Source organism: Corvus cornix, chromosome 10, assembly GCF_000738735.6.
Source record: "Corvus cornix cornix isolate S_Up_H32 chromosome 10, ASM73873v5, whole genome shotgun sequence".
NCBI classification, from domain to species: Eukaryota; Metazoa; Chordata; class Aves; order Passeriformes; family Corvidae; genus Corvus; species Corvus cornix.
This window is the reverse complement of record NC_046340.1, coordinates 44,590-72,508: the sequence shown is the minus strand read 5'-3', so window position 1 is coordinate 72,508 and position 27,919 is coordinate 44,590. Positions and strand designations below refer to the sequence as shown.

The following is a 27,919-nucleotide window of genomic DNA, read 5'->3' as shown; positions in this document are numbered from 1 at the left end:
ATGATGGACTGCTACATCAATCAGTCTGCTCAGTCCTCAACAGTTATCAACAAACTACAAATCTACACACTTCTGTGATAATTGCTGAATACAGGAAATCCATGATGAGTCTTAGTGGAAAAAAAACCCCCTGAAGTAGGAGTAAAAATGTATCATTTAAGGCCAGCGATGACTGTAGTTCAGTGCAGCTGTTGGTTCTGACTTTGGATTTGTGTTTAACTTCCCCCTCCCCCCCCCCCCCCCCCCAATCTCCCAGTGGGTACTGGTTCAGCTGAACTTCTTGAAATTCAACGTGCTGCAGAATTTGGCAACGTTTTACGGCTCTCATCCTTGGCATTGGTACTTCACTCAGGGACTCCCAGTCATCTTGGGTCCCCATCTGCCTTTCTTTATTCATGGCTGTGTGCTGGCACCAAGAAGGTACTGCATCTTTCTACTGGCAGTGATTTGGACAGTGCTGGTGTACAGGTAATCCCTCCTAAGTAGAACTACTGCCTCTCACTGGTTGTGTTCTTTGCAAAGCTCATGTCCCCTCCAGAACAAAGCAGCATAGTATTCAGGTTAAGTGATAGAAAACTTGAAACTATTCAAATGCTCCAAGAAATGCAGTCAGTTACAAAACTGTTTCTAGAATTTTGTGTAATACTGCTTCTTGTATTGGCACCAATATGTATCGTTAGAACTGATTAGACCTTTAAAGAATAAAATAATTCATCGTGAAATGCAGTGGAAATTGAAAGAAAAAAAATCCCCAAACCAACACTCAAGCAGATGTTTAAGCAAAACCAAAACTAGTCAGAAAACTGTATTCACTAGAAGCCTGTTAATGAAAACACCATTTCATTTGGTTCTTTAATGCATATCCAGTAAGGTGAGAGGTTCTTAGACCTCTAAAACTTACTCCATTCACAAGTTTACACACAGCTCTTAACTATCATAAGGCTGTATGTCTCATTTTAAGCTCAGAAGTCTAAGAAAAGGTAAGATTTTTCTAAAGCATCAGAATTAACTGTAGATTAAACAGGAGAGACACTTTCAGACAAGAAAAAATACGGCAAATAAATAAATACAAAGCAGTAAATACTATTATACTCAAGTAGTAATAGACTACAGCAAAACAGTAGCAAGACCAGAAATGCCATTTCTTCTTACACTCCAGCTCAAAACTGGAAGTTGGCTTTAGGATTTTTTTACCTTCCTTAGTCATTTGATTCCCAGGACATGAGTGTTGCAATAATCCCCAAAAAAGCCCCAAAAGTTGGCATGGGAAATTGTGTAATGTTGTATTAGCAGGGGCGACTGTTAATTTGCTAGATACAAATGGGCACTTGAATTTTAGCTTTTCATCCACACTATTTATTGTGTCTTATTACAGAAAACAGATTGGTGAAGTACTGGCTAAATTACATCTAGTTGTCAAAGAACCAGACCACTTAATTGTAGTAGCCAGGAATTTTTTCCAGTACTTGGTTTAAACTGACCAAATAATCTTAATTCTAGTATACTTACTATGGTCTTAAAAAGCGACAACTTGGATTTTTATTCTTAACTGCTTCAATACCAAAAGCTTCTTAACACATGCACCTGCTCTTCGAGTCCTCTGTGCTCCTAAACACATTTTGTCAACAGAACTGAAGCACTTAAGTTTTGTGATGTAGCATTGTATGTTTTATTACAGCACACTGAGCCATAAGGAATTCAGGTTCATCTACCCAGTACTGCCATTCTGCATGATTTTTTGTGGTAAGCATTGGTTTCAAATGTCTTGCAACCTTATCTGGATATAACTTTTACCCAGAGAGAGACTGTTAATGGTTAGTGTAGGTATTTGACAAAGGATTCTTAGAATTAGCCTAGCCTTTTCTTACAGCTAGTTAAAAAGAGAAAGAAAAAACATGAGAAGGAGCGAGTGACTATAGCACAGATAGAGAAGCCTTAGCAAAAACATGACAACTGTGTCAGTGACTCCTAACTTTTCAGCATTGCCCCCTTAGAATGAATCTTTTTCCTTGCTCCTTTGTAGTATTCCTCCACACAGTACTTTCAAATATGCCTGACAAACGCCTTTAATTATGCAAGAAAAAAATTAAACTACTCTTTTCAGATGTTACAAAGATTCAGATGTTATAAATAAAGATTAAAACTTCTGGAACATGAAGCTGTATAGCTTCAGTTTAAATACAAGTTCAAAACTGATGAATCACTGAACACTGTAGTTTTCTTTAACCTGTTTTGCTAGTCTAAACAAAAGTACATCTTATTTCAATAATTTTGCTCTCTGCTAAAATCAAATACATAATAAGCCTTGGCATAGTTCACTAGCAGCAGGATGAACCCGTTCTACCTTACATGCAGAAATATTCCAATCAAACAACAAAAAATACTGAATATCCCTCAGCTTTCATGTCTGTAAGGGAATGAGGTCATCTATACAATTATCAATTCATTATCATCCAGTTGGACACTTAAAAAACTACAGAAGTTACTTCTGATCACTCCATGGTTACGAAGAGGCCTCAATTGCTCAAAACATTATAAAATAAAAGCAGAAAAAAAACCCCCACATAAATTTCAAAGTAATTTCCAAGCACACAAACATAAGCCAAGTGTGTTTCTCAAAAGCAGTAAAAAAAAAAATGCCCATAATAGAATGTTACCAATTTTATTTAAACCACAAACTGATTTGTGGACTTCATCCAAGATACAATTTGGCAGAACTGACCAACTGAAATTTGCTTGTTACTGATTTCTGGAACATGCCTTGTAGCTTGTTTTCTGTGATTCAGTACAGGTGTCACAAAGCTACATAAAATATTTTTCTCATGATACTGACAAGCACATGACTTGAAAAGGGTTTTCAGACTGGCTGCAACATGAAGCTGGTGTCTGTGCCATGTTCATTGTCTGTGCCATCTTCATCTAAGGGGCTTCTGCAACGATCTCCCCCCAGAAGAAATGCCTTTTCCCATTATTAGCTCCTTCAAGAAAAGTGGGGGAAAGCGGCGGTGATTGGAGATGGGGAAAAAAGTGGAGGAATACACTCTTTCAAGGCCAGAAGCTCAAACTTTAATAACAGTAAAGGAATGCTGTAGTTTTCAGCATTTTGGAGAAAAAGAATACCACAGCCATGCATGTGTAGTTACCATTTATTCTGGCTCTACCTGGACTTGCATGAATCAGAACACATCAGTAAATTGCCATATATCATTCGTCCAAACTATTGAATGGACTGTTTTTCACTAGAAGAAATTAAAGAGACAAAGCACTTCATATTTCTGTACTTGAGGAGACAGATGGGGGCTTAAGATTTACCTTGTTAAATCCAAAAATTAAAAGGGCCAAGTCCAACCTTTGAATTTCCATTCAAAGAGTAAAAACTCAACACTGTAGTAAAGTATCTCAAAGCAAAGTATTGTTATTGACTGAGTAATGGTTTCCACTATATTAGGGTACTTTCAAAAATCTGTGAATTGTTTATCTCCCAAACTTACTGAAATGTTTTTATAGGATATTCTTTGAAACACCTGAAAGCATGGAAGAAATCTGCAGCAAGTTTCCTGCTCTTATCCAATTTACTTCCAGCCCTGTACACAGGCTTGGTTCACCAGCGAGGCACTCTGGATGTTATGAGTCACATCCAGCAGCTCTGCAATAACCCTCACCAGTCAAAAGCTTTTGTCTTCATCCTGATGCCGTGCCATTCTACTCCATTTTACAGGTATTAATAGAGTTAATAGTGCACTACATTAAAATCCAAACACTTAATCAGAAATCAAGATTTCTTTTTTCCGAGGCTTAATAAATTGAGGTAGATAAATGTATTTTTGTTTTGATTTTTCATACAGTTCATATAAAGTGAATAGGGGACATAAGCCAAATGCTTATAGCACAGAATAAAATTCAGTATCTAAGCTTTATTCATTTTTGTAAAGTAGCTTTGTATGAGGATATGCAGTAAGTCTAACAACTTCAAGTATGTCACACTGCTTCATTATGGTAACATTTGTAGCAGAACTAAACACTAATTGTTACAATCAAAATGAATTAATTTTACCTTTACTTCTGCTGCTAGGCAGTAAAGAAAGGTAATTACGACATAGAGTGACTGAGGTCACTGCAAAAGGTTAGCAGTAGATCCTGGCAACTAAACAAAACGTTAAAGCAGATATAAATAGTGAAGCTGATATGGAAAAGTACCTTTTTAAGAAACCGATGTTCTGTAGATGGTATTTTTATTAAGATAAATGTATTTTCTGTTAACTGCTAACAACAGCGTCCCAGCAGTTTGGAGCTGAATCTGCTTGTTCTACATTGCTTTCATATGAAGTACTGAAGGGAAGAAACTACTACTGTGAGGGAAAAAATTTAATCTTTTGGTTTTGACTGAGGTATCTTTTAAAGTGATGAGTCATTTCAAATCTCTGATACTGGTCAGTTTATCACAAAATGTGTGGTTTTGGTTTTCTCCCTAGTCATGTTCACTGTCCTCTAAAAATGAGATTCCTTCAGTGTCCCCCAAACCTAACTGGCAACGAGAGCTACGTTGATGAAGCAGATGTGTTTTATTCTAACCCACTTGGCTGGCTGCATAAGGAGTTTGACAATGACACGTTATTACCCAGTCACTTGATTCTCTTCAGTGTGCTAGAACAGGTATGGTAACTGCAAGCTGAAACAAACTACTTCTGAGGATAAGTTACAAAATAAATTAGGGAAGAGTGATAATTAAAATCTTTGAAAATTGTTGTCCACAACTTTTTAAAACACAGCTTATATTAAAATTGAACCCTCTACTCTGTAATAAGAGTATTGATACGTTACAGTGGGGATAACATTGATATCGTTCCAGTAATATATATTTAATGTTTACATATGCCCTCTCCTCTGTGCGAATTCTATGCACCACAAAGTAATGTTTTATGGAATTCTTCTCAATCCATATTAAAACAAATGTGCCATTTGTTCCCAGGAATTGCACTTTCAAGTAAGGAACAATAAAAAGCAAAACCACCTGCAGTCACAGTACCTTTTAACCCCTCAAATCTTTAATGAAGATCCATGCACTCAAACAACGGTGGCTGGTGAATATCCACACCGGACAGAATCAAACAGGATAGGTACTTCTTTTTCTAGCAGGCTTTCCTAAAATAAAGGATAAAGCTTCCCAGGGACAGTTGAATTGATAGTTTTCAGGAGACTTTGGAACACTATTGTTATGCTTCCAGCTGTATTTTCTTACTGTGGAAATTAATTTATGTTCATTTACAGGAAATATCACCATTTCTAGCTTTAAGGGGCTATGAGAAAACAGCCACTGTCTTTCATACTCATGTACCTCAAGGACGAGTTGGAAGCCACATCTACATCTACAGGAGAAAAACTGAAATGAATCATCCCTGAAGATCAGTGTCTAGACCTCAGACCTAATGAGATCAGTTTTGCATAGCAGTAGCTATGCTTAGAAGACCTCGTACTGCAGAAAGGAGAGAGCAGTGAGCCTGAAGCTGGGGAAGTCAAATCGGAAGTCCCATTAGGCAGCCAGTGGCTGCCTGGAAACACATAACCCTCCTCCTGAAGGCAACTTGAGTAGCAGTAGGGCAGGGTGGGGTTGCTGATCTTCCTTACAACACTAGAAAACATTGGGAAGACCAAAGTTACCATATGAATACTTAAGCAATAAAATACAGACAAGGGTGGACCATTTTTATGGAACTGTACAGCTGTGCTGAGTTTGTTTTATAAATAAAGACTTTTACCCACAATGTCTCTTTATTTTTCTTCTACAATATGCAGATATGCAAGACATTTCAAATGTTTAAATCAGCACACTGATTAGAATGTAGCACAGCAAATTCTTCACAATTCAACAGGCTCTTGAACCCCCCCCCAAAGACAGGAAGCAAATATAAGGTTACAAAACACTAGCAAATACATTACCACGATGTAGACCTATTTTTTGAAGGATGAGATGAAGTTAGTATATCAAACATTGGAGTTAGTAGTTGGTACATTATGCATGGCTCAAGCTTTAACTACTCTAATGGAATGCAATTAAGCATATTTTTCATACACAGGTCATTGCATGCCTAGTTTCTGCAACAATACTGCTGGCACCCAAACTATCTTCACTTCCAAAGAACAGTTAAAGCAACAGTACAGAATATGCAAATTAGAAAGCCTAACTTCTGCCTGTTAACAAAAATGTGTAAAAATCAAATTATTCAGAAAAAACCTTGCATCTCACTGCTTTGTTGAAAAACTATCAGTTTCCAGAGAGTATGTGAATTTTAATCTTATTTTTAAAATAAATTACTCAATATTTTGGATCAAAGGGTAGTTGCCCCAATTCTATTTCAAGATTTGCCATGTATCTTCCATTAGTGCGACCATGTTTATGCCATTTACCTTCTCTTTTATTACGGTGTTGGTACTTCTGAGCTTGTTTTTCGTGTCTGGAATTTTCAGTTTGTGTAAAAGGTCTTTTAGGTCGACTGCAAGGAGTAAACAAAAGCTTATTACTACTAAAAGCATTTTGAAACACAATTACATTTTCAAGTACAGCTTTTAGCATGCTGAGGTTCAGGGAAAACAAAATTAGTATTAAGTAGTCCTTTAGCTTGTAAGAAAAATAGAGGAGGCATTTGTTTGTTTAAATCATCAATAAGATGGTGTATATAAAAGAAATGCTTTCTAAAAATAAAAAATGCAGCTGCTGTCACAAACTTCTGTATAACACTATCAGTAAAAGAATTTGAAATGGTTTTTCTGCAAACTGAAATTCTCACAAATTAGGTATTTAAAAATAAAGTTCACTTAACAGTAAATTAGGAAGATGGACTATAAATAAAATCATAAACCTTATGTGTTTGCCAAAACCATATTAAAAAGGCTACTGGGTAGCTGTTAATAGGACTGTCACCCTCATGGTTCAGTTTTCAATAAGAGAAAGTGCTACCTCACGTAATATTTAGTAACCCCAAAGTAGTTAATAATTCAGACTTCCAGCTGCAGTAAAAGGTATGAAATGATAAATAATTCAAGTGTAAATCTGTAAAGACCTGAGAACACCTTTAGATCCAGGAAAGGAACATAGGAAACAATCCACACCAAGGGCCATTGTAAGCAAGTCTGAACAAAATTTAGGCAGGGTCAGGATCTGAACTAAAGCCTGCTGTGTGATGAGCTCTGCTCTGGGCATACAGACTGACCCAATATTACACTGATCTACAGGAGAGTAGTGAAATGTATCTGCCAGAACAGGACTCGGAGACACCTCAAATATACTAAAAACCTCATTCAGCAAAGAACAACAAGGAAGTCCTAGTTAATTCTCCAAGAGAGTTGTTCATTCCATCAGATGGGCAATCAGAGCTGTTCAGTCTAAGGAAATCCTACTGGCAGTTACAGTTTTCTAAAGAACCCAGCAGAAACATCAGATTGTGCTATGTACACACACAAAATTTATGTAAAATGTACTACAGATCCACTTTATATAACACAATCTAATATTGCCATTAAGTCCTTCAGAAATTCTTTTAGCATATGTGTGTGTATATATATCTACACACACACATACATACGCATACCTGCTCTAAGACCATCCATTACAACAAGGACATTAGTTGTCTTTATGAAAACCACTTCTTTGTGTTACCAAGTTCAGGAAACATGGAAACAAACCTGGGTCCATACTGGGGTGAATTATCGTGACGGAAGTAGTATCCGTAGACGTATTTGTCCAAATCCTCAAAAACCTTTTCATTATTACTTTGGTATTCCTTCATATCTTCCAGGTAATCCTTGACATCATTAACGAAATCAGTGAACAGCATCTGGTCATGTATAAATAATCCATTATGAAAAAACTTATTGATGAAATTTTCTAGTTCTCTCCAATGATGAAAGTTATGTACAACTTGCTGCAAATACTTTCTCATTAGCCGATTAAATTCATCCACCCTGATGGGATCCGAAACTCTATTAAAGAGACTAATGAATTCTTGATGAGCGCATTCAAAAATACCAGAGCAGCCCTTTAGGGCAAACTGATGTTTTCTATTACACAAATGATCATTGAGACATTTCTGGGAATTCGAATCTTTTTCAAATGCTGTAAAATGATGTTTTCTTCCATTTCTGGATTCTTTTGGCATGTGAGGTCCCCTGTAATGCATGTGCTTCAGATTCTCGTAGGAGTTATGGTCTCGGTAAAAAGTTCGAGCTTTCTTGCTTGCCTCATATCTTTTATCACTCGATGACTTCTCCTTTTCATCAAAGATGTTTTTTGTGGTATCTTTGAAGTGTCTGAACGTAGACTTTACAGAATCAGAGAATTTTTTCAAGTTTTCTTTCACTGCTTCTTTAGCCTGCTTAATCTTTTCTTTATGGTGTCTTACAAACTCTTTTGTGGAATTTTTCATAGCATCAAAAGTTTCTTTAACTGAACCAAAAAACGTCTCCTTTGATTTCTTTCTACTCTTACTTTGCCCTTTAGCACCTTTCTTTTGTCCATTTTCATTAATTTCTTCTTTTTCAGTTTGGTCTTTTGCTTCAACATACAGCTTCTCCCATAAGTCAGAGCGTTGTTGCTCAAAGTTTAGCTTTTTTTCCAGTTCTACCAGTCTTCCTCGCAGAGTTTCTATTTCTTGATTTTCTCTTAATGTCTCATCATCATCAGTAGCACTGTCAGGTGTTTGACGAGAACTTAACTGTTCTAGTTCTTTTTTCAGAGCTTCTGTAACATGACGTTCTTTGTCCAGTTCTCGCCTTAACATCTGTGCCTCTGCAAAGAGTGTTTCCTTTTGCCTGAGAAAATTGCTGTTTCTTTGCTTTTCTTCTTCCAAATGCTCCCTTAGTTTCTGATTTTCTATTACAATAGATTCAGTGCTACTACCTTTATCTTCTAAGTTTCTAATTTGTTGTCTTAGCTTCCTTAATTCTTCCTGAAGTGAGGCCAAAGCTTTTTCTTCCTTCTCTAGAGATTCTCTTAAGTGCTGATTTTCTGCAGCAAGATTTTTTTTTTGAGAATCAAAGGATTTCTTCTCCACCTCAGTAAAGGTCAAACATGTGGCAAGATCTCCCTTGAGTGACTAAAAGAAACAAAAAGAAAATAAGCAAAAATACTACAATGAGAATTGTAATACTAGCTAGAAAGATGAAAAACCAAGGTAGTTCAAACAGAGCTTACTTGTCATTTTGGATGCAGTGAAACATGCACAGCAAGATGCAAAAATAGAGCTGGTTTGTTTATCTCAGTTCAGTTTGTTTATCACACACTTTGTTGGCAACAAAGACCATGTGAGAAACTCCCCCTTCCAGCCAGAGGTCATCACCCCTCACTTGTATTGATTTAACTAGCTAAAGGATAGTCAGTTGGGTACATGAACTGCAACATCTTAAAAGGAAATCAAAATGTGCATGTTTGCTGTTGATTTATGTTCAGCAAACTGGATTTACAGATCACAAAAATAAATTAGCAGAAGCAAAGGCATTTAGCAGTTGGGGCAGAAATTCACACACTGATTTTGAACCAAATTCGTTGCTGAAAATACATGTTCATGTAACTATATACTAACAAAAAAGGAGCCCCCCAGTCTGTTGGCATCATTGACAAGCTCTAGAGCATACTGAATTAATACTGAATTACGTACAAATGCTGCTAACAGCCACATAAAAGAAAACCTAAAAAAAAAAAAAGACGCACAAAGCACTCCCTAATCTTCTCTCTGGATGATGTAACAGTAAAAAACGAGAAGTACAGGTTAAGTATTTAAAAAATTAATAACCACTGATAATTTAGAAAGCAAATTCACAAAACCTGTAGGTTCAACATGTTTTTACAAGCATTTTCTATTTCAGCTGTCTTCATCAATGACAACCCAGCACTATATCACAGGGAAACAGTCTCTGTGTCCAGATAACTCCTAGACTACAGACATAAACCCCAGTATGTTTAAACACCTTCCAAGAGCAAATTCAATCAACATAAATCTTTGTCAAGAATTCAGGGGAAAGTTCTCTGAAAGAACTTACTAAAGACAAAAATTTCATGCGTTTGTGTGAGAAATTAATTTCACTTTGTGTAAAGTACACACATAATGACAGAATTATGCAATGACTTCCAGCTAAGCTCACCTACCCCCACTTTGTGGTGCACTTGATCTCCACGCTCTTGTTGGCACTGGTAAAGGTCATCTTTCATATCTTTTAATTCACGTGTCTTTGTCACCAGCTGCTGCCGTTTCTGGATCTGCACTGTACCTACAAAGATAAAAAAGTTTCTTTCGATAGACTAACTTAGAGTAAGCAGTTAGAAGAACAGAGGAATCTAAACATCATCTTAATTCTCTCTGCAAATTCAAAAGCCTTCCTACCTTGCCATTTCTGCCTAGTCCTTACCAGTAACAATTTAGCTGTAGCAAAATTGTTTCTTCCAATGATAAACAATTTCCCAGACGCAAAAATTTGCTGCTATACTGTTTTTTCACTACTAACAAATAAAGCAATTTTGTAACACTACATAGAAATAAGTTAGATCCAAACCAACAAAAGTTATGCAAGAAAGAATATGTGTGACTTCTTTGTAATCTTTTTAGTAACATGCAAGTCAACCAGGATAAAAGGGAGGCTGTTGGTCCATGCTTTATCCACTTCAGAACTACAACCTTGGCTGTTAATTGAAGTTACATGAATAAGAGGGTTTTAGCACAGTATTTAAATTTTCATGCAGAAATACAATCATTACGCACTGCTCGCAAAGCAGCAAGTACTGCTGGCCCTGTCTTGTCCTTCTTATCCATAAGCAAAGGCTGCAGAGTAAGCAAATATCCTGTTTTTCAATTGTCAGACAAAGGCTGAGACACCCTGGTTTTCAGAAAAAGTATCTTCGCTGCACTAGACACCGATTCTTTTTGTCAAGAACAGCTTCTTGACTGGTACTTCCTTAACTATACACCTGGTCTCTAAATTCTAACGCTGATGTAGTTTTTATATATTTGCTTTTAAGATTCCCTTGAATCGACTCTAGAGAAGAAGGCAACAGCAATTTTTAGGTATTTCTTTCAAGACCAATGGAGCATATTCAGAGTTCTATTCCTGTATTTAAAGGCAGGAGGAGATGTATTGTTAAACAGAAGAAATACTATAAATACACTTACAGTGATGAATGTTTTGTGCTTTCTTAATTTTTATTTAATCTATTGTCAAGTGCGACCTTAAAAAAAGACAGTTGTATATTTCACCAAGTTGAACTTCAATAGTTCAATTCACCTAAGGGATGGCAATGTTTTTACAGCAACAATTTTAAGTCTGCAGAGTCCTAGTAAACACTTACTGGAAGCACAGATCCCTTCATAAATGAAGTATACTGACAGTAAACTTGGTTTTAGTATTTATCTTTTATAGATACTTTTGAGGAAGCCCATCGATCCTAACAATCTAAAGCCTGCATCTGAAAAATCATCATTCAGTGTTAAGGGTTCATGTTAGGTAGAACCTGAATTACAGAAAAACACTTAAAGCTCTCTTTCTCTTCTTATTAAAAATCATAATTTAGGTAGAGTAAGCAAAAATGACATTTAGCAACACTGAAGATGAACATACTGAGGTGCCCTTCCTCAGTAATTGGTTTGTGTTTCCAGCTGGTACTCTTAAGTCACAGTATCCTTCAGATTCTTTAAGTAACCAATCCAAATCCCTAGCATTATAGCCATAGTTCCCCTTTCGGTTTCTGGTTAAAGAAAAAAATTAAATATCTTAATGTCCATAAGGAGACATTTTTCTGGCAAGGACTTTCTACCCTAATTTAAGCTTTACTTGTTAACCTGAAAAGTTTGCCCTCTTTCAGTTCTCCTTCCTAGAGCATCATAGAGCCAGTTAACTCAGTTTAATACTGACTAGGATACACTTACTGATTCAAATCTAATCCTAGTTGCTTTCTACATCTCTAAAAGGCTTAAGGGGGTCCTGAAACTCTAGTTAAAAGAAAAACACTATCCTGATATTGACCCAAATAAAGTAATTTTATAAAAAGTAACCCTTTCCAATCCTCTTACATGACAATTAGCCTAACATTAGAAGATTGCTGTGGGAAACATTCATTCCAGGCGGAATCACAAAAATACAAAGTAGTCCTCTAGGAAGATGAACTTTTCTCTGCAAGTTTGTGTTTAAAAAAAAAAACCAAACAAATTTAAGGAAGACAGAAAGCAGGACTTGATTTCCTTTCTAGTGGTAGAAAGGTAAGTGATCACATAACCATAAAGAACTTTCACCTGAAGAAGCAAAAACTAAAGCTACACAGAGTTGCCTTCTTTCTGCTGAAAATGCTGCAGTGATGACAATTTTTATTTAGAAGTACAGATTCAATGAATGAACAAGTGAAATCCTTAATAAAGGTATTATCCTTGGTCCATGTTCAGAGTGTATTTTTCATCCACAGATCTCCAAGTTCTTTAAAAGGATTGTATTATCATTAACACCAATCTAAACACAGTGAAGTGACTAACAACTGAAATCTCAAGTTCCCACAACAAGCACACAGACTGGTCTAGTCATTGTGTTCCTCTATGCCTCCAGCATGCCAATGTTCACCAACCAGTTTCCACACCAATTACTACTACCTGCTGTAGCTGCTACATAAAAAGTGTTTGCGTGACTGGACTAGTCGTTCCTATAATCCCACATACATCAGCAATTCTTGAGACTTGATTTATTATTTTATTTTCATAATGTAAGTATGCATACATATATGGATGTGTGTGTACACATACACACACGTGATTTAAAAAGTAAATCTGAATGCAAGCACAGTACATCACTCACAGCTCTTACCTTCAGGTTTACCTAAGAATAAAAAAAAAAATTGGGATCAAGTGAAAATTAATATAAATCTCAAAAGAAGTGCCAAAATTTAAATCCCTAACAATTAGTCAACACCAAATCCAAAGGGAATGATACTCCCCATCTCCAACTAAATCACATTTTATAAAGGCATATTTTCGTATAAAACTAGAGCTACTCAGGAAAAATTACTATTTACCACATTACTATAAGAAGCAGTGTATATTAAATACAGTTGCACTGCTGAAGGACCTCCCTCTATTACCAATACAGCAGCAGTTGCTTTCTCTCATTTTTAGGTTTAGGTACTTAGCAGAGAACAAGGAAAAATATTGGACTCACAATAGAACAGCATTTGTTAAGCAGGATGTGGACTCTGTGTGTTCTGCTTTCTCTGAACTCACCATAGAAGTGTCCAAAGCCCATGCTGATGGCAATCACCAGTGCCAGGATGATGCACCTGTTCAGGCCACTGCTGAACTGGCGCTTGTGCTGCTCCTCCCTGGGCGGCTCCGGCTCGGGCTCCGCCGGCAGCCCCCCCTCGGGCTCGGAGATTGACACCCCGTGCTTCCTCGGGCGCCGTTTACGCACTGTGAGGCTGCACTGGCTGCTGGTTTCATCACTGCTGGACTCATCAGGGCTGGCCTGAGATGAGAAAACTGAAAAGCAACATACACCAGTGCTTAAAATGCATTAATTATTGTGTTAAAGAGCAAATTGAATATCAAAATCCGTAGTATTTATGTAAAATAGATTTGGCGTTTATCTTTGAGAACATTAATAAAACGAAACTAAAATTCTCAATGTTATCGTTTATGCTGGAAATTACGAGGAATATGTGATCTCCAAAGTTAAAAATCAATTTTTTAAAAGTAAATGATAGAAAATTAAGAAATCATCACCAAAAAACTGTATGGCACTTCCCCATACCTTATCATTCACACATTACAAAGTGTTTCAGTCAATCCTGCCTCCTAAAGCATCTACATGTACTGCCTCTGCAAATTCTTGTGAAGTAGAAAGATTAAGAATTCAGTTTTCCTTCTCTTGCAGCTATTAGAACTGAAATATTTAATAACAAAAGAGCAACATAAAGGCTTGCTAAAAGAAGGCCTCCTAGAAGACAGGCATAGTTTTGTTATATACTCTCAAAAAACTTCACTCTGTGACCTACATGCAGCTTCAGACAAAATTCCACTGAAGTTACATTAATGTAGCTATTAGAAATAGTCAAAATCAAGATACAAATTTGTTTAAATATGCAATTTTGTTTCCTTTTAATATCTACCCTATACTATCTATTAACATCTTTACCCACCTTTCAAAAAAAGCCATTTTCAACCACTACTGCACAGGAAAAGAACCACTGAAGTGCTTCTCCGTTCTTTCCCAACACTCTTCTATTACCTGACTGAAGTTTAGGTAAATTGAATTGGACAAGATTTGAGATAAGAACAAATTCTAACCTTAAGGAAATACCTTTCACAGAATTTTTGCAAAATGGTATTTATTATACCATTTGTATGCTCATGTTCCAATGGCCTAAGAGCTACATATTCTAACCAGGAAAATAACAACAGAGCTGTAATTGCTTGTTTCTATTTGTACAAATGTTTGCTGCACATTCTGTAAATAAATTTATATAATCCAGTATATAAGTAATTATTATTTAATCTCTCTCCTTTAAAAGCATAATTTTCAAGTGCAAGGTAAATATCAAGCGGAAGCAGCAGTAGGGTGGAAAAGTAGCTTTCAAGTATCTACATTCTCCACCTAATTCACATGTCTGGAATAGATTCAATGTGATCAGCAAAGCCCCCAGACACGACAAAGTGCTCCTGCTTGGACACTAAATTTGCTGCTCACAATCACAAAATGCTAGTGCCCCTCCTAGAAATACAGTTGCCCATTCTCATATCAGAGATCATTACTCAAAATGTAAAAATATAGAGTGACTGTCCTTGAACAGTTCACAACTGAAAAATCATTTGTTTGAGCAAAGCCATGCACACATCACTGAACAGACAAGAATGCCTAGCAGTGCTAGGTATTACCTATAAAATGCATCACCACTTAAGATGCTTCACTTAAAATAAATTACAACTTGATAGAAGTGATTGCATCAAGCCCAGAAAAGATTATCAATTAGTATGTGGAACACATCTAATTTCTAACTCCATGGACAAGCAGCATGTCAGATTATGAAAGACAACTTCCTCCCTTAATAAAAAACTCCCTTTTAGTCAATTGGTCAAATCAGACCAACCGAGCAGACTTTGCAATAAAGACAAATCACTTAAACAGCGACTTAGACATGCAGACATTTAAATGAATTGATACAGCTTAGTAGAGAAGGACACTATTTTAAGCATTTAAGCAGATGCATGCTTCCCCAATCTCGGAAAACAAAGGCAAGCTTTCAGAATGCATTCCTAAAATGCAGAGGTCAGACATTATAGAGAAATATATACGACAAACTTAGTAAGAGGTGCTACTCTTGCTCATCTGCAAGAGTTTTTTTAGGGTTTTTCAACAACCAAAGAAGCTAACAGACATGGAATACAAAAGTGGTTAAGGAACAAGCTGCTTCCAGCCAAATGGGAAAATTCCTTGATATACACTGGACAACAAAGAATAGGAAAGGAGAAAAAAAGACAATCAAAAAGAAAAATGCTGTAAGACACTTAGAGCCATTCATAAGCACTTACTGGCAAGCTGTCAACAATTACAGCAATTACACTTTCAGGCAAGAATGACACTACCTTACAGCTGCTGTAAGAATTCAGTACAAAGCTGTACTCTAACAGTACCAGGATGGAAAGGACTACAAAGGAAACAAAGTGTGACCACAATAGCAGTCCAAAATTCTAGCTTCTGCTGCGATTTTGTAGCGTCAGAGCTACACTAGAAACCAGATGAAGCCAGTTAAGAACATGATTTTCCTTGACATTTCTGCACAGACACAGCTCAGATACAGTTCACTGCAGCATACGGGCACTTCTGCTGGCTGAACGTCATTCATGAAAGCAGTATTAAAACATCTCTGTTTTCATGATGAAGACTGCCTAAATAGGAATTGGTTTGCAAATCAAAGTGGCAGAAAATCCTTGTAGAACATTTTAGTATCTAAATTAGGAAGAATCTGAGGCTCATCGTTTTCCAACACAAAAGAAAACTCAACAGGAAGTGGATGGCAAAGATTTCTGTTGCCACATTTTGCCACCGCTAAAACTTTGGCATTTAAAATAATTGCAAAAGTACTCCCGACATTTTCTGCAATACTTGATCAACTGAATGAATGCACAGTACTAAGAGCCATGCTGAAATCAGCTTAAGTTAGAAGGAAGAAGTTCTTTTTGCCAGTCACACATAGGCTTGGAATCCAACAAGAACCATCCATTTAAACAATCAAGCGCACACATTAAAATGTATTACAAACCTTACTGATGTCTGTTCCAAATCTACATGCAAGGTTAACATCTTTTTAAAGAAGCACATAAGACACTGACAGCTTAGCCAAGTTCTTCAGTGAGGATTGGCTTTCATCGTCTGTCGAGAATATGACTACTACAAGATCAAGTCAGATTGCTACTAAAAATTGTAAGAACACTCCATGCAAGCCATAAGCAATCAGCTTTGCACAAGCTGATCAAATTTAATCACACCACCTTGGAAAGGAAGACTGTGAGACACATGCTCTTTCACCTCATTTCCCCATCCCCTTACACAACCAGGAATCTTCCACAGCTTCTCCAGCCAACTGACTTTTGTGCACAAAAACATAGAGGGGAAAAAAAGGCACTTTTAGAACTCATCCCTACAAGAAAAAAAAGTCAAGTCAACTAAATCTTAACTTAAAAATTAAGTCAGATCCCTCAGAAGACTTAAAGAAGGTAACATCTTTGTTACAAATCTTCACTGGTTATAATTAGATGTTAAGCTGTCACTTTCTGTTTCCAATGGATACTATACAGACACATGAACATTTAACGATGCTGTATGCTACTTCTAAGATAAAACAGTATTTTAGGTAAAATCCTGCTTGTGTAATAAACTTAATTTGAAAGGTAAAAATCAGCAATACAAAGGTGTCACAGAGAATAAAGAGAACAGAAAAGATTACAAAAAAGCAGCAAAAAACAATTATAGAGGAGGACTAGAGAACTAGAGAAGAGCAACAAAACAGGAAGTTTTTTGTTTGGATTTGTTGGGGTTTTGTTTATTGCTTTTCATTGGACAAATATTTATATCTTTCCTCCTGAATATGATGCATTGCTTATTTCAGCCAAGTACTGGGCGTATCTTAAATATATAAATACATACTACATAGCTATGAGGGTGGTACAAACTTTTTGTAGTCATACTGCTTAGTCCTCAAGGCGCCAAAGATCAATTGTCTCCCACTTGCTAATCATTTTTGCCAACTCTATATAAAGCCCAAAAAATGCCAAGAGAAAACCTACAATTATTCTATGAACTAAGAGTAATTTTAATTCTCCAAGATATGCTACAAATTAACTTTCCAATTAAAATAGTGAACACTTAATGTGAGAGATTGTTTTCAAATTAAAAAATTGCAGACATATATTTGGACAAAATTGTGGAGTTAGGGCACCTAGATTTTTCTAGAGACTGCAAATACTTGGACATGTACTCAACAAGACCGTTATTTTTTTTTCTCTCTCCACAAAAAGAAGGTTCCCTAACCAAAGATTGGTTTGGGTTTTTTTCCTGGTGACATTTTTGCACACAGTTGCTTACGAATTTATTGCTATTACCAGTTTCCACATGGGAAAACGCATATTGACTGCTAGAGGAGGAACCCATGTTAAAATCCTCTGGACTCTGAGCTTCTTCACCATCAGCTGGAGCTTCCTCCTGACTCTGAGTTTCTTCTGGTTTTGGAGCTTCAAGTGTAACAATGTCAGAATCATCGCTAATAGTTCCAATGCAGGACCCATCATCAGGAATTTTTTCTTTATTTCCCTAAGGAAAGGGACAATATGAGAATTATTCAGACACATAAAACATAAAGTAATTAAAACAAACAAACAAAACCCCAAGAATTGTTAGAACTTTAAGAAAGGAGAAAATTGTGTCGTTATTTTAATGCCTTCAAAACATTTCTTGCCATTGATGGATGGGGCTTATGGAAGCTTCTGAATAATGTAATCTGTAATGCAATTTACCTCTGCAACTGCCTGAGTTTGCTCAAAACCAGATAGAGTATTATCTACTGCTGGGATCTCTTCATCATTGTTGCACTGAGCTAAATGAATAAAAAGATGAAAAAAACAAGCAAAAAAACATGGGATTAAAACCAGTAACCACAAATTATGCCCATGCCCATATAATATTAAAATACAGTGTCACAATGTTACTTTTTAGGAGTTCAAGCATTGATGGTTCCTTCCAAATTACTCTTATTTGATCTTTGACATTACTAGGGAATACTTCTTTTATCAATAACACTTCTATAAACTATCTTCCAGCAACACCAGTGCACACCGTTCTATAACACATCTAAAGTATGGACAAAATGAAAGATATTCTACTAATTTCACATATTTCAGGAAAAAATACTCTTATAAAGTTGATGATTGAATATTTTCCATAACACTGATGAAGCAAATACTCCGACAGAGGTCCACAAAATATATGAAATACTAATTTTGTGCCAATGCCACAACAAATATTTACTTGTTTCATGAAACTGCTCCTCTTTTAATATCTTACCTTGCAAATCAATTGCTTGCTCCTCTTCTTGCAAAGAAACATATTCTTCTGAAACAAACTCATGGTTATCATTTGTGTTTCCATTTTCTGAAGTCACTGTCTCTATGTCAGAACCCTGAAGGTGAAGAGTTTAAATGGACATTACAGTTATTGGGGTTTCCAACAGTAAAGCAGGAAGAAAGGGTTACAAAGTTAACAATATTAGTATAATAAAACCAGAATCTTTAAAACTGAAGACAACTTCGATCAAAGAAAAGCAAGTGAAACACCAAGTAATTAACTAGAGTGAAACGAGTGTTAGTGTGTAATACTCATGATGGAGGCTAAAAAAAGTCAGAGGAGGACAATTCTAGTGGGAAGAAATGATGGCAATTTAGGCAATAATTAAAAACTACACCAAGTATTTTAAATAACTCTTTATTATCTTTGTTAGACCTGTTTATTAAATGGTATTTAGAGAAACAGAGGAGGTTTTGAATATGGGATCTAATTCTTGCTCCCAGGTCCATCTATTGTATGCAAATACACACACCCTCCCAAAAATATAATTTTCAAGCATACCAACATGAGTTCTAATAAATACTATTCCCAGGAAAAACTATATATAACTTTTCTCCATATCGGCTCCTGCCAGAAAATTTGCAAGGCTGTTTATATAGTACATCTCTGACATCTCAAAAACAAATCTTTGAACAAACTCTACATTGGATTTCTGTCCTTAATTCAGAAGGGACCCCCAGGTATTAGTCAGCTGCCAGTCAGCAACAACACCAGAGCACAACAGGAACTGCAGATAAACAATGCCAGGAGACTGCAGGGTACTAAAGGCAAGCAATATGCTTGACAATTCTAAATATTTAATATTTATATTGTAATTTTTGTTTAAAATAACTGATTGGGCATCATTAAGGCTATTAGCAAACTATAAACACACAAAACATAACTGAAAAATACTAAGTGACTCTGATCCATAAATAGCTTGAGCTGTTTTTGTAAACAGAGATAGTTATTTTTGCAACAGCAGGTGTGAAATTACAGTAGCAGCAATACTTCCAGATCAGTTTCCCTGGATGTCTCATTGCAGGACTCAAGCAAACATGTATGCTTTTGTTTTTAAGAGGAGACTGTACTTCAGGTAGATGCCTCAAAAAGAATTGCGTAAGATACATTCTATAATCATGCCACAAAGTTGTGTTTCTTTTTAAAAGGCTTCAAAAATTAACTGGTTTGGTAAGCTGTTAAATACTTTGTATCTTTTTCTCTTTTTAAACACTTTGTATCTTTTTTCCTTTGACTACAAAAGTATCACACGTTTAATTTCAAGTGTTTAGCAGAAGTTCACCTTTCATTTATAAGTAACTTATTAAAATCTGAGTGGAATCTCACTCAGGAAAGAAAATATGAAGTTATTTGGGGGTTTTGGCTTGACTGGGTTTTATAGATAGGTATACAGATTTATTATATGACAATTGTTCTCTGGTGTGATAGAGCCACTACTGTAGTTTCTTAAATTGCTAAGAAGAAAAAGAATAACAAAATTTCAGTTTGCCCAAGCTCCACAGGAAAAAAAATTCAGGAGCATGGCTTAAAACAAGCTTACAGTTTTAGCTAAAATCCCAAGAAAACGGGCTAGCTGAGTGTGGGGTATGCCCAGCCCCTGGCCTGGAGGGATCTCTGCTGAGATAAGAGATTTCGCAATCGTCCAGCAGGACTCCCTCTAAAGGCAACCACTTCTTTGGTCACTTCGAGAAAAGACAGACCCACAATCCTTTACGAGACCCTGTGCAGATCCTTTGTAACCCATTGGTCTTCATCCATCCCCTGTATCCCTATAAAAGCTAAGGCCTCTGCCCCTGTTCAGGCGCCAGTTATTACAGCTGGCAATGGGGTCAGTAGCTCTGACCCAGGAAGAGGTGACCGGTCCGGGGAGATGGTCCCGAAAGGAATCGCCTTCCCGAGGCCCGGTGTCTTCCCTCAGCTGCTGGCAGGAGGGTCCTTGCAGAGACTGTCAGCTCTTTAGTGATTATCAGCTCATGATTCCAGCTCAGCTCTGCAGGGCAGCCTCCAGGCCAAGTCAGACCAAAGAGAGAGACGAGAGGCTCGTGTGGCTGGTTCCGCACTGAAGGTAGCTTTTTTGTTGGTCCCCTCCGGTGAAGGGGAAAGCCAGGGATGAGAACTCTCTCTGACAGGGGCAGAGGCCTTAGCTTTTATAGGGATACAGGGGATGGGTGAAGACCAATGGGTTACAAAGGATCTGCATAGGGTCTCGTAAAGGATTGTGGGTCTGTCTTTTCTCGCAGTGACCAAAGAAGCGGCTGCCTTTCCAGGGAGTCCTGCTGGACGATTGCAAAATCTCTTATCTCAGCAGAGATCCCTCCAGGGCAGGGGCTGGGCATACCCCACAGCTGAGCACTTAGTAAGCCATCCTTTTCTCAAAAACACACAGTCAGGTGTGAATGCATGAAGTCTCTGATTCACTTCATCAGATGCTGGACCTCCCTCACTATTCCATTTCAGCAATAGCAAGAGGTCAAGAAAAGATATTATCACCTCCCTACCTTCCTACAAAAAATTAGCAAGTCCTTTCTTAGTAGTCCAACAACGCACAGCACTGCTTCTCTGTCCACAGCACACACTGAGTCCAGCACACACAGCTGCCAGCTCCCTGCAGTCACAGCCTGGACAAAAGCCACTTCTTTCCCCCCTTAACTCACTGGAAAACAAATGCAGAAACGGATTCCACTGTGTCATCATCCATACAGTCACAACAATATGTGAGAAAATAGTACTGCAGTACTCCAAATTTGTCTAACCCCTAGTTCTACCCCTTTCCTGAACACCCAAATCAATTCACTGAAGTATACAGAAGTCCATGTCCCCCCTCCTGGGGTTACAGCTGTGTGAAGGTTACCTGGCCATCCCATCCATTCTACTTTCTTCATGCTCAGATTCAAAGCTGTCCTGCCAGAAGAATGCTAACAATGGCAGCTCTTAAACACCAGTGTTTCTCCCTTTTTATTTCACTGAATCAGGGATGAATAACTGGGAACACAGAGTCTCTGTGTCATCGAAATCTGTTCTGCTTTGGCTAGACAAATCCCAGCCACCCTATAATCTTGTGTTATGGTAACTTATTTAGACTACATAATTCATTTGCAGTTACAGTGTAAAATAACCATCCCAAGAATGAAAATAAAGTCTGTACTTCACAGCTGAATAACTCAGCTGCTGAACTCAACTTCTAAATCCTTTCACTTTTATCTGAACTCCATGAATCCAGCACCCTGTACACTCTTGTAGCCCACTTGGCCTTGAGGAATGGAGTGCATGAGTCTTCTGTTTCTTTTGGTGACAAGACTCTCAACTTATCATCCAGCCAAAAACATGGAAAAGAAGTTTGAATCATCTCTTAAATACCACCTTGCAGCCAAGAGAAATGAAAGCATGGCCCAATATTTATAAACATGAAACTGTATCTCTTGCACTTGTGACACGGAACTATCGAAACATGAGTACAATCGCAAGTTTGTAATAATTTGGTTCTGAGTTACCCATTTTAATTACAATCTGCAAAACAAGGGAGTGTGCAGTGAAGGACAACTGATCACTATGCATGATCTTTAGCCATTTTTTCCTACTTTCCTCCTCTGAAAGAAACATGTCAACTACTGTTCCTTGAAATTTTTTCTGGGGCAGGCAACACCTAAGTGTCATTCCAGGAAAACTGTCAACCCGTCTGTCCTGAGGATTCTGGCTCAATAGCCTCCTCAGTTTACAAGACAATGCTAAATACTTAAGAACCAAACCAAACGAGCAGACCAACTCAACCATCCTACACTCACACATCAGCCAAGATCTGAAGAGACAGAAAAATCCTCAGGACTAAAGGAGGAAAGGATACTGGACACCCGCTCTACCAGGTAGGGCCTCGCAGAAGTTCTGAGGAACTCAGGCCCACCTTGTTCACTGTGGCGAGGGGAAGATAAAACATTCACCTTATCTAGATTAATGTGTCTACACCTGAGCAGGTTGTTGAAGGCACCTTTACAATCACCACAGTCAGTGGAGTCATTTGATCAAACCTAAGTGCTGACCTTGACATAAGACTCCTGCTCTCCAGACTCCACTGACTGCATTGATTTCATCCATACAATGCACACTTTGAAACCAACATCAGATCCAGACACCTATCCTGTTATAGTCATGGAATATACACTTGTCCCTTTCCTAGTTTTCTACAAGGAAGACTATTTAAGGACAGAGGGCTGTTCCTGAACAGCTGCTGCTGAAACTAGGATCAGATACCTCAGTGGTAGAAAAAACTTGGGGAAATCACGGAATCATTCCCTTCTGCACAAGATATTTTTCCTGCCCATTATTGCAAACTTTGTTTGTTTTGGTGAGGGTACAGATTTATAAGGAAAAGAAGAAATATATTAGCAACAGCAGTTACAGAATGTTAATGTTTTCAGTCAGGATGGAACAGAGGAATGCATGCCACTAAAATTCTACCAATTCTTCAAAGTAAAACCTTTGCAGAAAAAGAAATTCTTTTAAATATCAAAATTTATACCAACTATAGTAAAAGTATACATTTCTTAAAATAGTAGTTTTATGATTTACTTATAAGTTTCTCTTCTATATTCTCTGTTGGTATGCAAGATTCACACAAAACAAGAATTACTAAGCTGAAATAATATTTTACTGCATATAGATAGCCTTAAACTGACAGAATTTTACTAATGTGAAACTGGGTACCTCATGATTGATGACAGTCCAGCCGCAAGATGAATCACTGTCACTGGAATTTTCAGACATTTTCAAAGCACACTGCAAGTAAAAGCAGACTCTTTCAATATGCAAGACACACAATTTCACCACTCTATTGAAAAGAAAAATAAACAGAAGAATGGAAATCATGATGCTACAGAACAATACACTAACACACAAACTGTTAATCTGGAATTGAGAAAAAAAAAACAGAATAAAAGTTGAGAAAGAAAATATATTCTTTTGTACTTATTTCCTATTATCTTTTTTTGTACTTGGAACAAATATAGCTTTGCTAGGTACATACCTATTTCAGCCAGCCAAAAAGCTCTTAGACTAGCTAGACACACACACACACACACGCGAGGTAAGTCAATAAATCAATTATCAAAGTTAAACAATGATGCTATAGACAAATTTTAAGATGATTCACAATTCGGTACATGAAATAATTTCTGTTTTGTTGTATGCATAGAAACCACAGTTTATTCGAGAAAAACACTGTGGGCAAAAACAATGTTTCCTGCTTCTTTCGCTCCTTTCAGATACATCGATTCTGAGGAAAATTGAGAGAGTACCTGGCAACTACAAAAACAGAATGAAAATAACCCAAAGTATAAATTTTATTTGTTACAATACTACCAGCTGACTGGTAGCCACTTTCAGAAGAGAACTATCCAGCTGCAGTTGCCTGTTTATCTTTTCTCCTTTTTATCAGGAATTTACCAGGAATACAGAGTATTCATTATCACTGCATATTCAGATCAATTTTTCAAGTCCTTAACTAGCAGAAAGACTTTATAGAGAAGTTTAATATATTTCTTGTTCCTTGAAATAAAAATATACCAAGTTGCTATATAACTAAATTTATTATGGATTCACCTTGGTGGAAAAAATCATCCCAAAATGGAACAATTTCCAATCGATTGCCTGCTATATTATGCATCAACGTAATAAAACAGCCAAAGAAATCATGGTTCAATAAAGCTTTTATCATAGAATTTCAGACACCTGCTTTATTTCCCACTTAGTTAATTCCAGTAAGAACACAGAGGAAAGCACCTATGCATTTAAATTTATTAACTCTCTACTTAATCCTGTCTTTACTCCCCATTTCTTAACACAGAAAGTATACGTAAAACTTTGAAAGAGAACATCTAAATACACCAGTGTGGCTAGAAATTGGCACAACAAAATATAAAACTTTCATTTCCATTTAGCTTTCTCATAAAACACAGTGAACATGTGTCTCATATCTCTGCATTATGGTAGTTATCACATGCTTTTCTAAAATAAAACTTTTTTCTCATCAACTTCAACTAATATACTTACAGTTCCACTGTAAAAAAAAAGGCAATGGTGACAATCACAACAACAGTTTAAGCACAAATATTCACTAACAATCAACTTGGGTATCAAACTTAGAGAGAAACTGAACTTCTGTTTTTTTATAAAGCCCTACTTTGAATATAGTTGTCATTTTCCTGTAGATATTTTTCTTCCTTCATTACTGCTTTTCCTGGAATCTCAACCAGGGAATGTCAGGTTGGGATGGGGTGGGAAGAAGTCTATTTTGGTTTGATTTGTTTGGGTTTTTTAAATCACACTGCATACAAGGATCAATTTATTTTTTAATCTTGATTTATTTTTAAATTATACTTCTTCATTCATCAAAACAACAAATGCCCAAATGGCAAAGACTAAGTTCCAGAGTTTACATGTGACAATGACATCTGCTTACTGTCATTAATTACTCTGACTTTGACCAGGCATCCAGCAGCAGCAGCAGCATTCCTTTCACAGGAAGGTAACTACCAGCACCAGAATTCATCACCTGTGAGAAACATCACTGGCTACATTGCAAAATCTGAAATGAATTCCTAAAAGACAACTTCAGGGCACCAGTACAGTTTGATACAAGTGCACCTACAGATTTTGAAAGCCCAAATTGTAACAGCAGACTCTGTGCTGGACATTGCAACATCTCTCTTCCTCCAGCTAACTCAGCATTTCACCCTGGGCTCCGGCTAACTCAACAGAAACACCATCCCTCTCTCCCTTTCCAGCCACCCAACAGACTGAGAGGTAACTGAGCACTCCATTCTGAACATACAGCCATGGTTTTGGGTTGCACATAAACATCTGTCTTCCCTTCCCAAACAAAAGTTTCAGGACCTATGTGGGTACAAACATCATCAAAATACATTAAAAAACCAGAGAAACAAGCAGACAATCAATCATCATTTTCTATTACTTGCTTGTCTTGATAAATGGCCTGGAGTTAAAAGTTATTTATTTTTTATTCAACCAGACTATTACACTAATAATGAATATTTAGCTGCATTCAGGTGACAAATCACAGAAATAAAAAAAAATTTCAATATTAAAAAAAATAATGGAAAAAAAAATTACAAGAACACTAAGGTTTATGGTTAGAACTGCTAAATTTAGCCAAATTGTGACTGATACATAGATAGTTTGGCATCAGACTGAAGGGCATCTCTAGGGTAAATGTATTCCTCTAGGTACATTCAGCAAACACACATGTGTAAAAGAGTTATCAAAATTAAAGCATTTTATAACTTAGTTAGATCTCAAAGATCAAAAAAGACCTAAAAAGTTTTAATTTAAAAATTACCTAGGTACAACATTCCTAAACTTCAATCATCAGCTAAACAGCTTATTTTTGTAAAAGATTAATAAAACATACATAATCATAATGAAACCCGAGGTCAAACTCAATCCCTTAAGTACACTGAAATACAGTCAACTAATTTGAATGCAGTGGCTAAACTGACCCACTCACAAAATCTTCTCCACTAAGAACCAGCAGGCTTTTCCAATCAGCCTAAAGGAGCTGGAAATGTTGGCACTGTCTTCCTGAATATAACTTTTTTTAAAAAATTGTTTTCAGCAGGAATTAAAAAGTCATAAAGCCTTCAAACTTCCTAACAAATCGAGATGACATGAATGGGTTCTAGTTCAATAACAGCAGGGATAACTGGAGGACACACTAGAGTGTTACACATCTCCTGCACGTCAGGCCAAGCCAGAAGGAAGGACTGGGGAAAAAAAACCAATCAAAACCACACCCCATGGTGCACTGGTTCTGTATGCTCACTACGTATCTTCATTGCCACTACTGACATCACCTTTTTAATTTCTGTCTAGACAAAATAAATATCCATTATGTTCAGAGTTTGATTTGTATGTATTTGGGGAAGGGAGGCAGGAATTCAAAAGCATGAACTGTTTTCCTATCCTTAGTGAAATGTGAAGCAGAAGCATAAGGTGTAAAAGCTTACAGACATATGTATTGTTGATAACATAATACCAAGTTATCCCAGATATGTATATAAAAATAAATCGGAGATACCACATCCTATTTATCCACAGTGAAGCAGAATAAATACCAGTCTCAAAAAGAACCACTCCAGTCTAAACAAACCCTTAACTTCTATCATCTAAAAAGAGGATTTCCTAGACTAAAAAAAAAATAACCTTCAATAAGCATTAACAAAGATGAGTAACAGGCGCCAACAGGAATATGAATGTGTTCTACAGAGTTTGCTGTGCTGTCATTCCAAGTAAAAACTCTCAGTTCTCTTCTACAGTCGATTCTTTGTCGCACAACAGAAATAAAAACAGGTTCAGTGATATTACACTTCAGGATTCTCATGGACGTTTATTATTTCTACTAAGTGGTAATTTCTTCCTCTAAGTAACATTCTTCCCTAAGAATATATTTAGCAACCCAAATTGAATACAGAACATTTCCTTGTTATGAAGGAAAGACAAACGTGGCTTCTAAAAGCCAGACTCTCCCAAGGCTGGGCATTCCCTGCTCAGTCCCTACTCCTTGTCTCGCGCAGGTGTTCCTGGAGCGTACCTGAACCAGAGCGCGGCTCGGCGCCAGCGCAGTTGAAGCGTCAGGACACTGTTTATGAAACAGAACACCTTGCATCAGCCGGCGAGGCAGCGGTAGATAATGACAGAGAAGGAAGTTGGCAAACGCCAGCGCCCAGAGCCGGGGCCGGCACGGCTGTGACCACCGCCCGGAGCCCGCTCGCCGCCCCCCAGAGCAGCACTGCCGCCCCGCGCGGCCCCGCTCACCCGCTCCGTGCACCAGGAACGTCCACCCCGGCCCCGGCGCCTCGGGCTCTGCCCCGCTCCGGGCGGCACCCTCCCCGCGGCGGCCGCCGCGCCCCCCGGAGCTCCCTGCGGCCGGGCCGGGGCAGGGCGGCCACCCCCGTGAGCCGGTCCCGCCGCCTACCTGAGCGCGGCCCCCGCGGGGACCGGCACGGACGAGGGGCCGCGGCCGCAGCCGCCGGTGACGCCCGTCACAAACAACCCGGCCCGGCGCCTGCGCGCGGGGGGGCGCCCGCAGCACCCTGGCGAGCGTAGTCCGCGGCCCGGCGGCCACAGAGCCTAGAGCGGCCCGGGAACCGCAGCGCCCGGGGGACCACAACGCCCGGCCCACCCAGCGGCCCGCCCGCCCCGGGCACCGCCATGGCAACGCCCAGCTGCCGAGCTCGGGCCGAGAGGCCCCGCGGCGCTGGCGCTGTTTGTGCCA

The 27,919-nt window shown here is 37.9% G+C and overlaps 2 protein-coding genes across 7 annotated transcripts in view; one reads left to right on the top strand and one right to left on the bottom strand.

Annotated features, from left to right (window-relative positions):
* The window catches only part of PIGB (phosphatidylinositol glycan anchor biosynthesis class B), an 8,941-nt gene extending 3,179 nt beyond the window's left edge, over positions 1–5,762 (top strand). For both annotated transcript variants that reach the window (XM_039557353.1, XM_039557354.1), the window contains exons 8-12: positions 257–468; positions 1,679–1,743; positions 3,508–3,718; positions 4,473–4,653; positions 5,269–5,762. In XM_039557353.1, coding sequence (XP_039413287.1) covers positions 257–468; positions 1,679–1,743; positions 3,508–3,718; positions 4,473–4,653; positions 5,269–5,400 — 801 coding nt within the window. In that variant the 3' untranslated portion in view covers positions 5,401–5,762. The remainder of the gene's footprint in view (positions 1–256; positions 469–1,678; positions 1,744–3,507; positions 3,719–4,472; positions 4,654–5,268) is intronic.
* Positions 5,024–27,735, bottom strand: CCPG1 (cell cycle progression 1). Of its 5 annotated transcripts, none has more exons than XM_039557351.1 (10): positions 27,620–27,735; positions 23,335–23,406; positions 18,577–18,691; positions 18,030–18,109; positions 17,619–17,826; positions 13,245–13,499; positions 10,139–10,260; positions 7,681–9,089; positions 6,406–6,491; positions 5,024–5,142 (listed from the first exon to the last, which is right to left on the bottom strand). In XM_039557351.1, exons 2-10 carry the CDS (start codon positions 23,392–23,394, stop codon positions 5,105–5,107), a joined length of 2,373 nt encoding a protein of 790 aa, XP_039413285.1. In that variant the 5' UTR covers positions 23,395–23,406; positions 27,620–27,735; the 3' UTR covers positions 5,024–5,104. The 5 variants fall into 5 exon arrangements, with proteins under 5 accessions (XP_039413285.1, XP_039413286.1, XP_039413283.1 ...); XM_039557352.1 differs by lacking the exon at positions 5,024–5,142 and adding an exon at positions 5,261–5,629 and having other exon boundaries at positions 27,620–27,734; XM_039557349.1 differs by lacking the exon at positions 5,024–5,142 and adding an exon at positions 27,236–27,283 and having other exon boundaries at positions 5,710–6,491; positions 27,620–27,733.
* Positions 27,736–27,919: the final 184 nt, after the last annotated feature.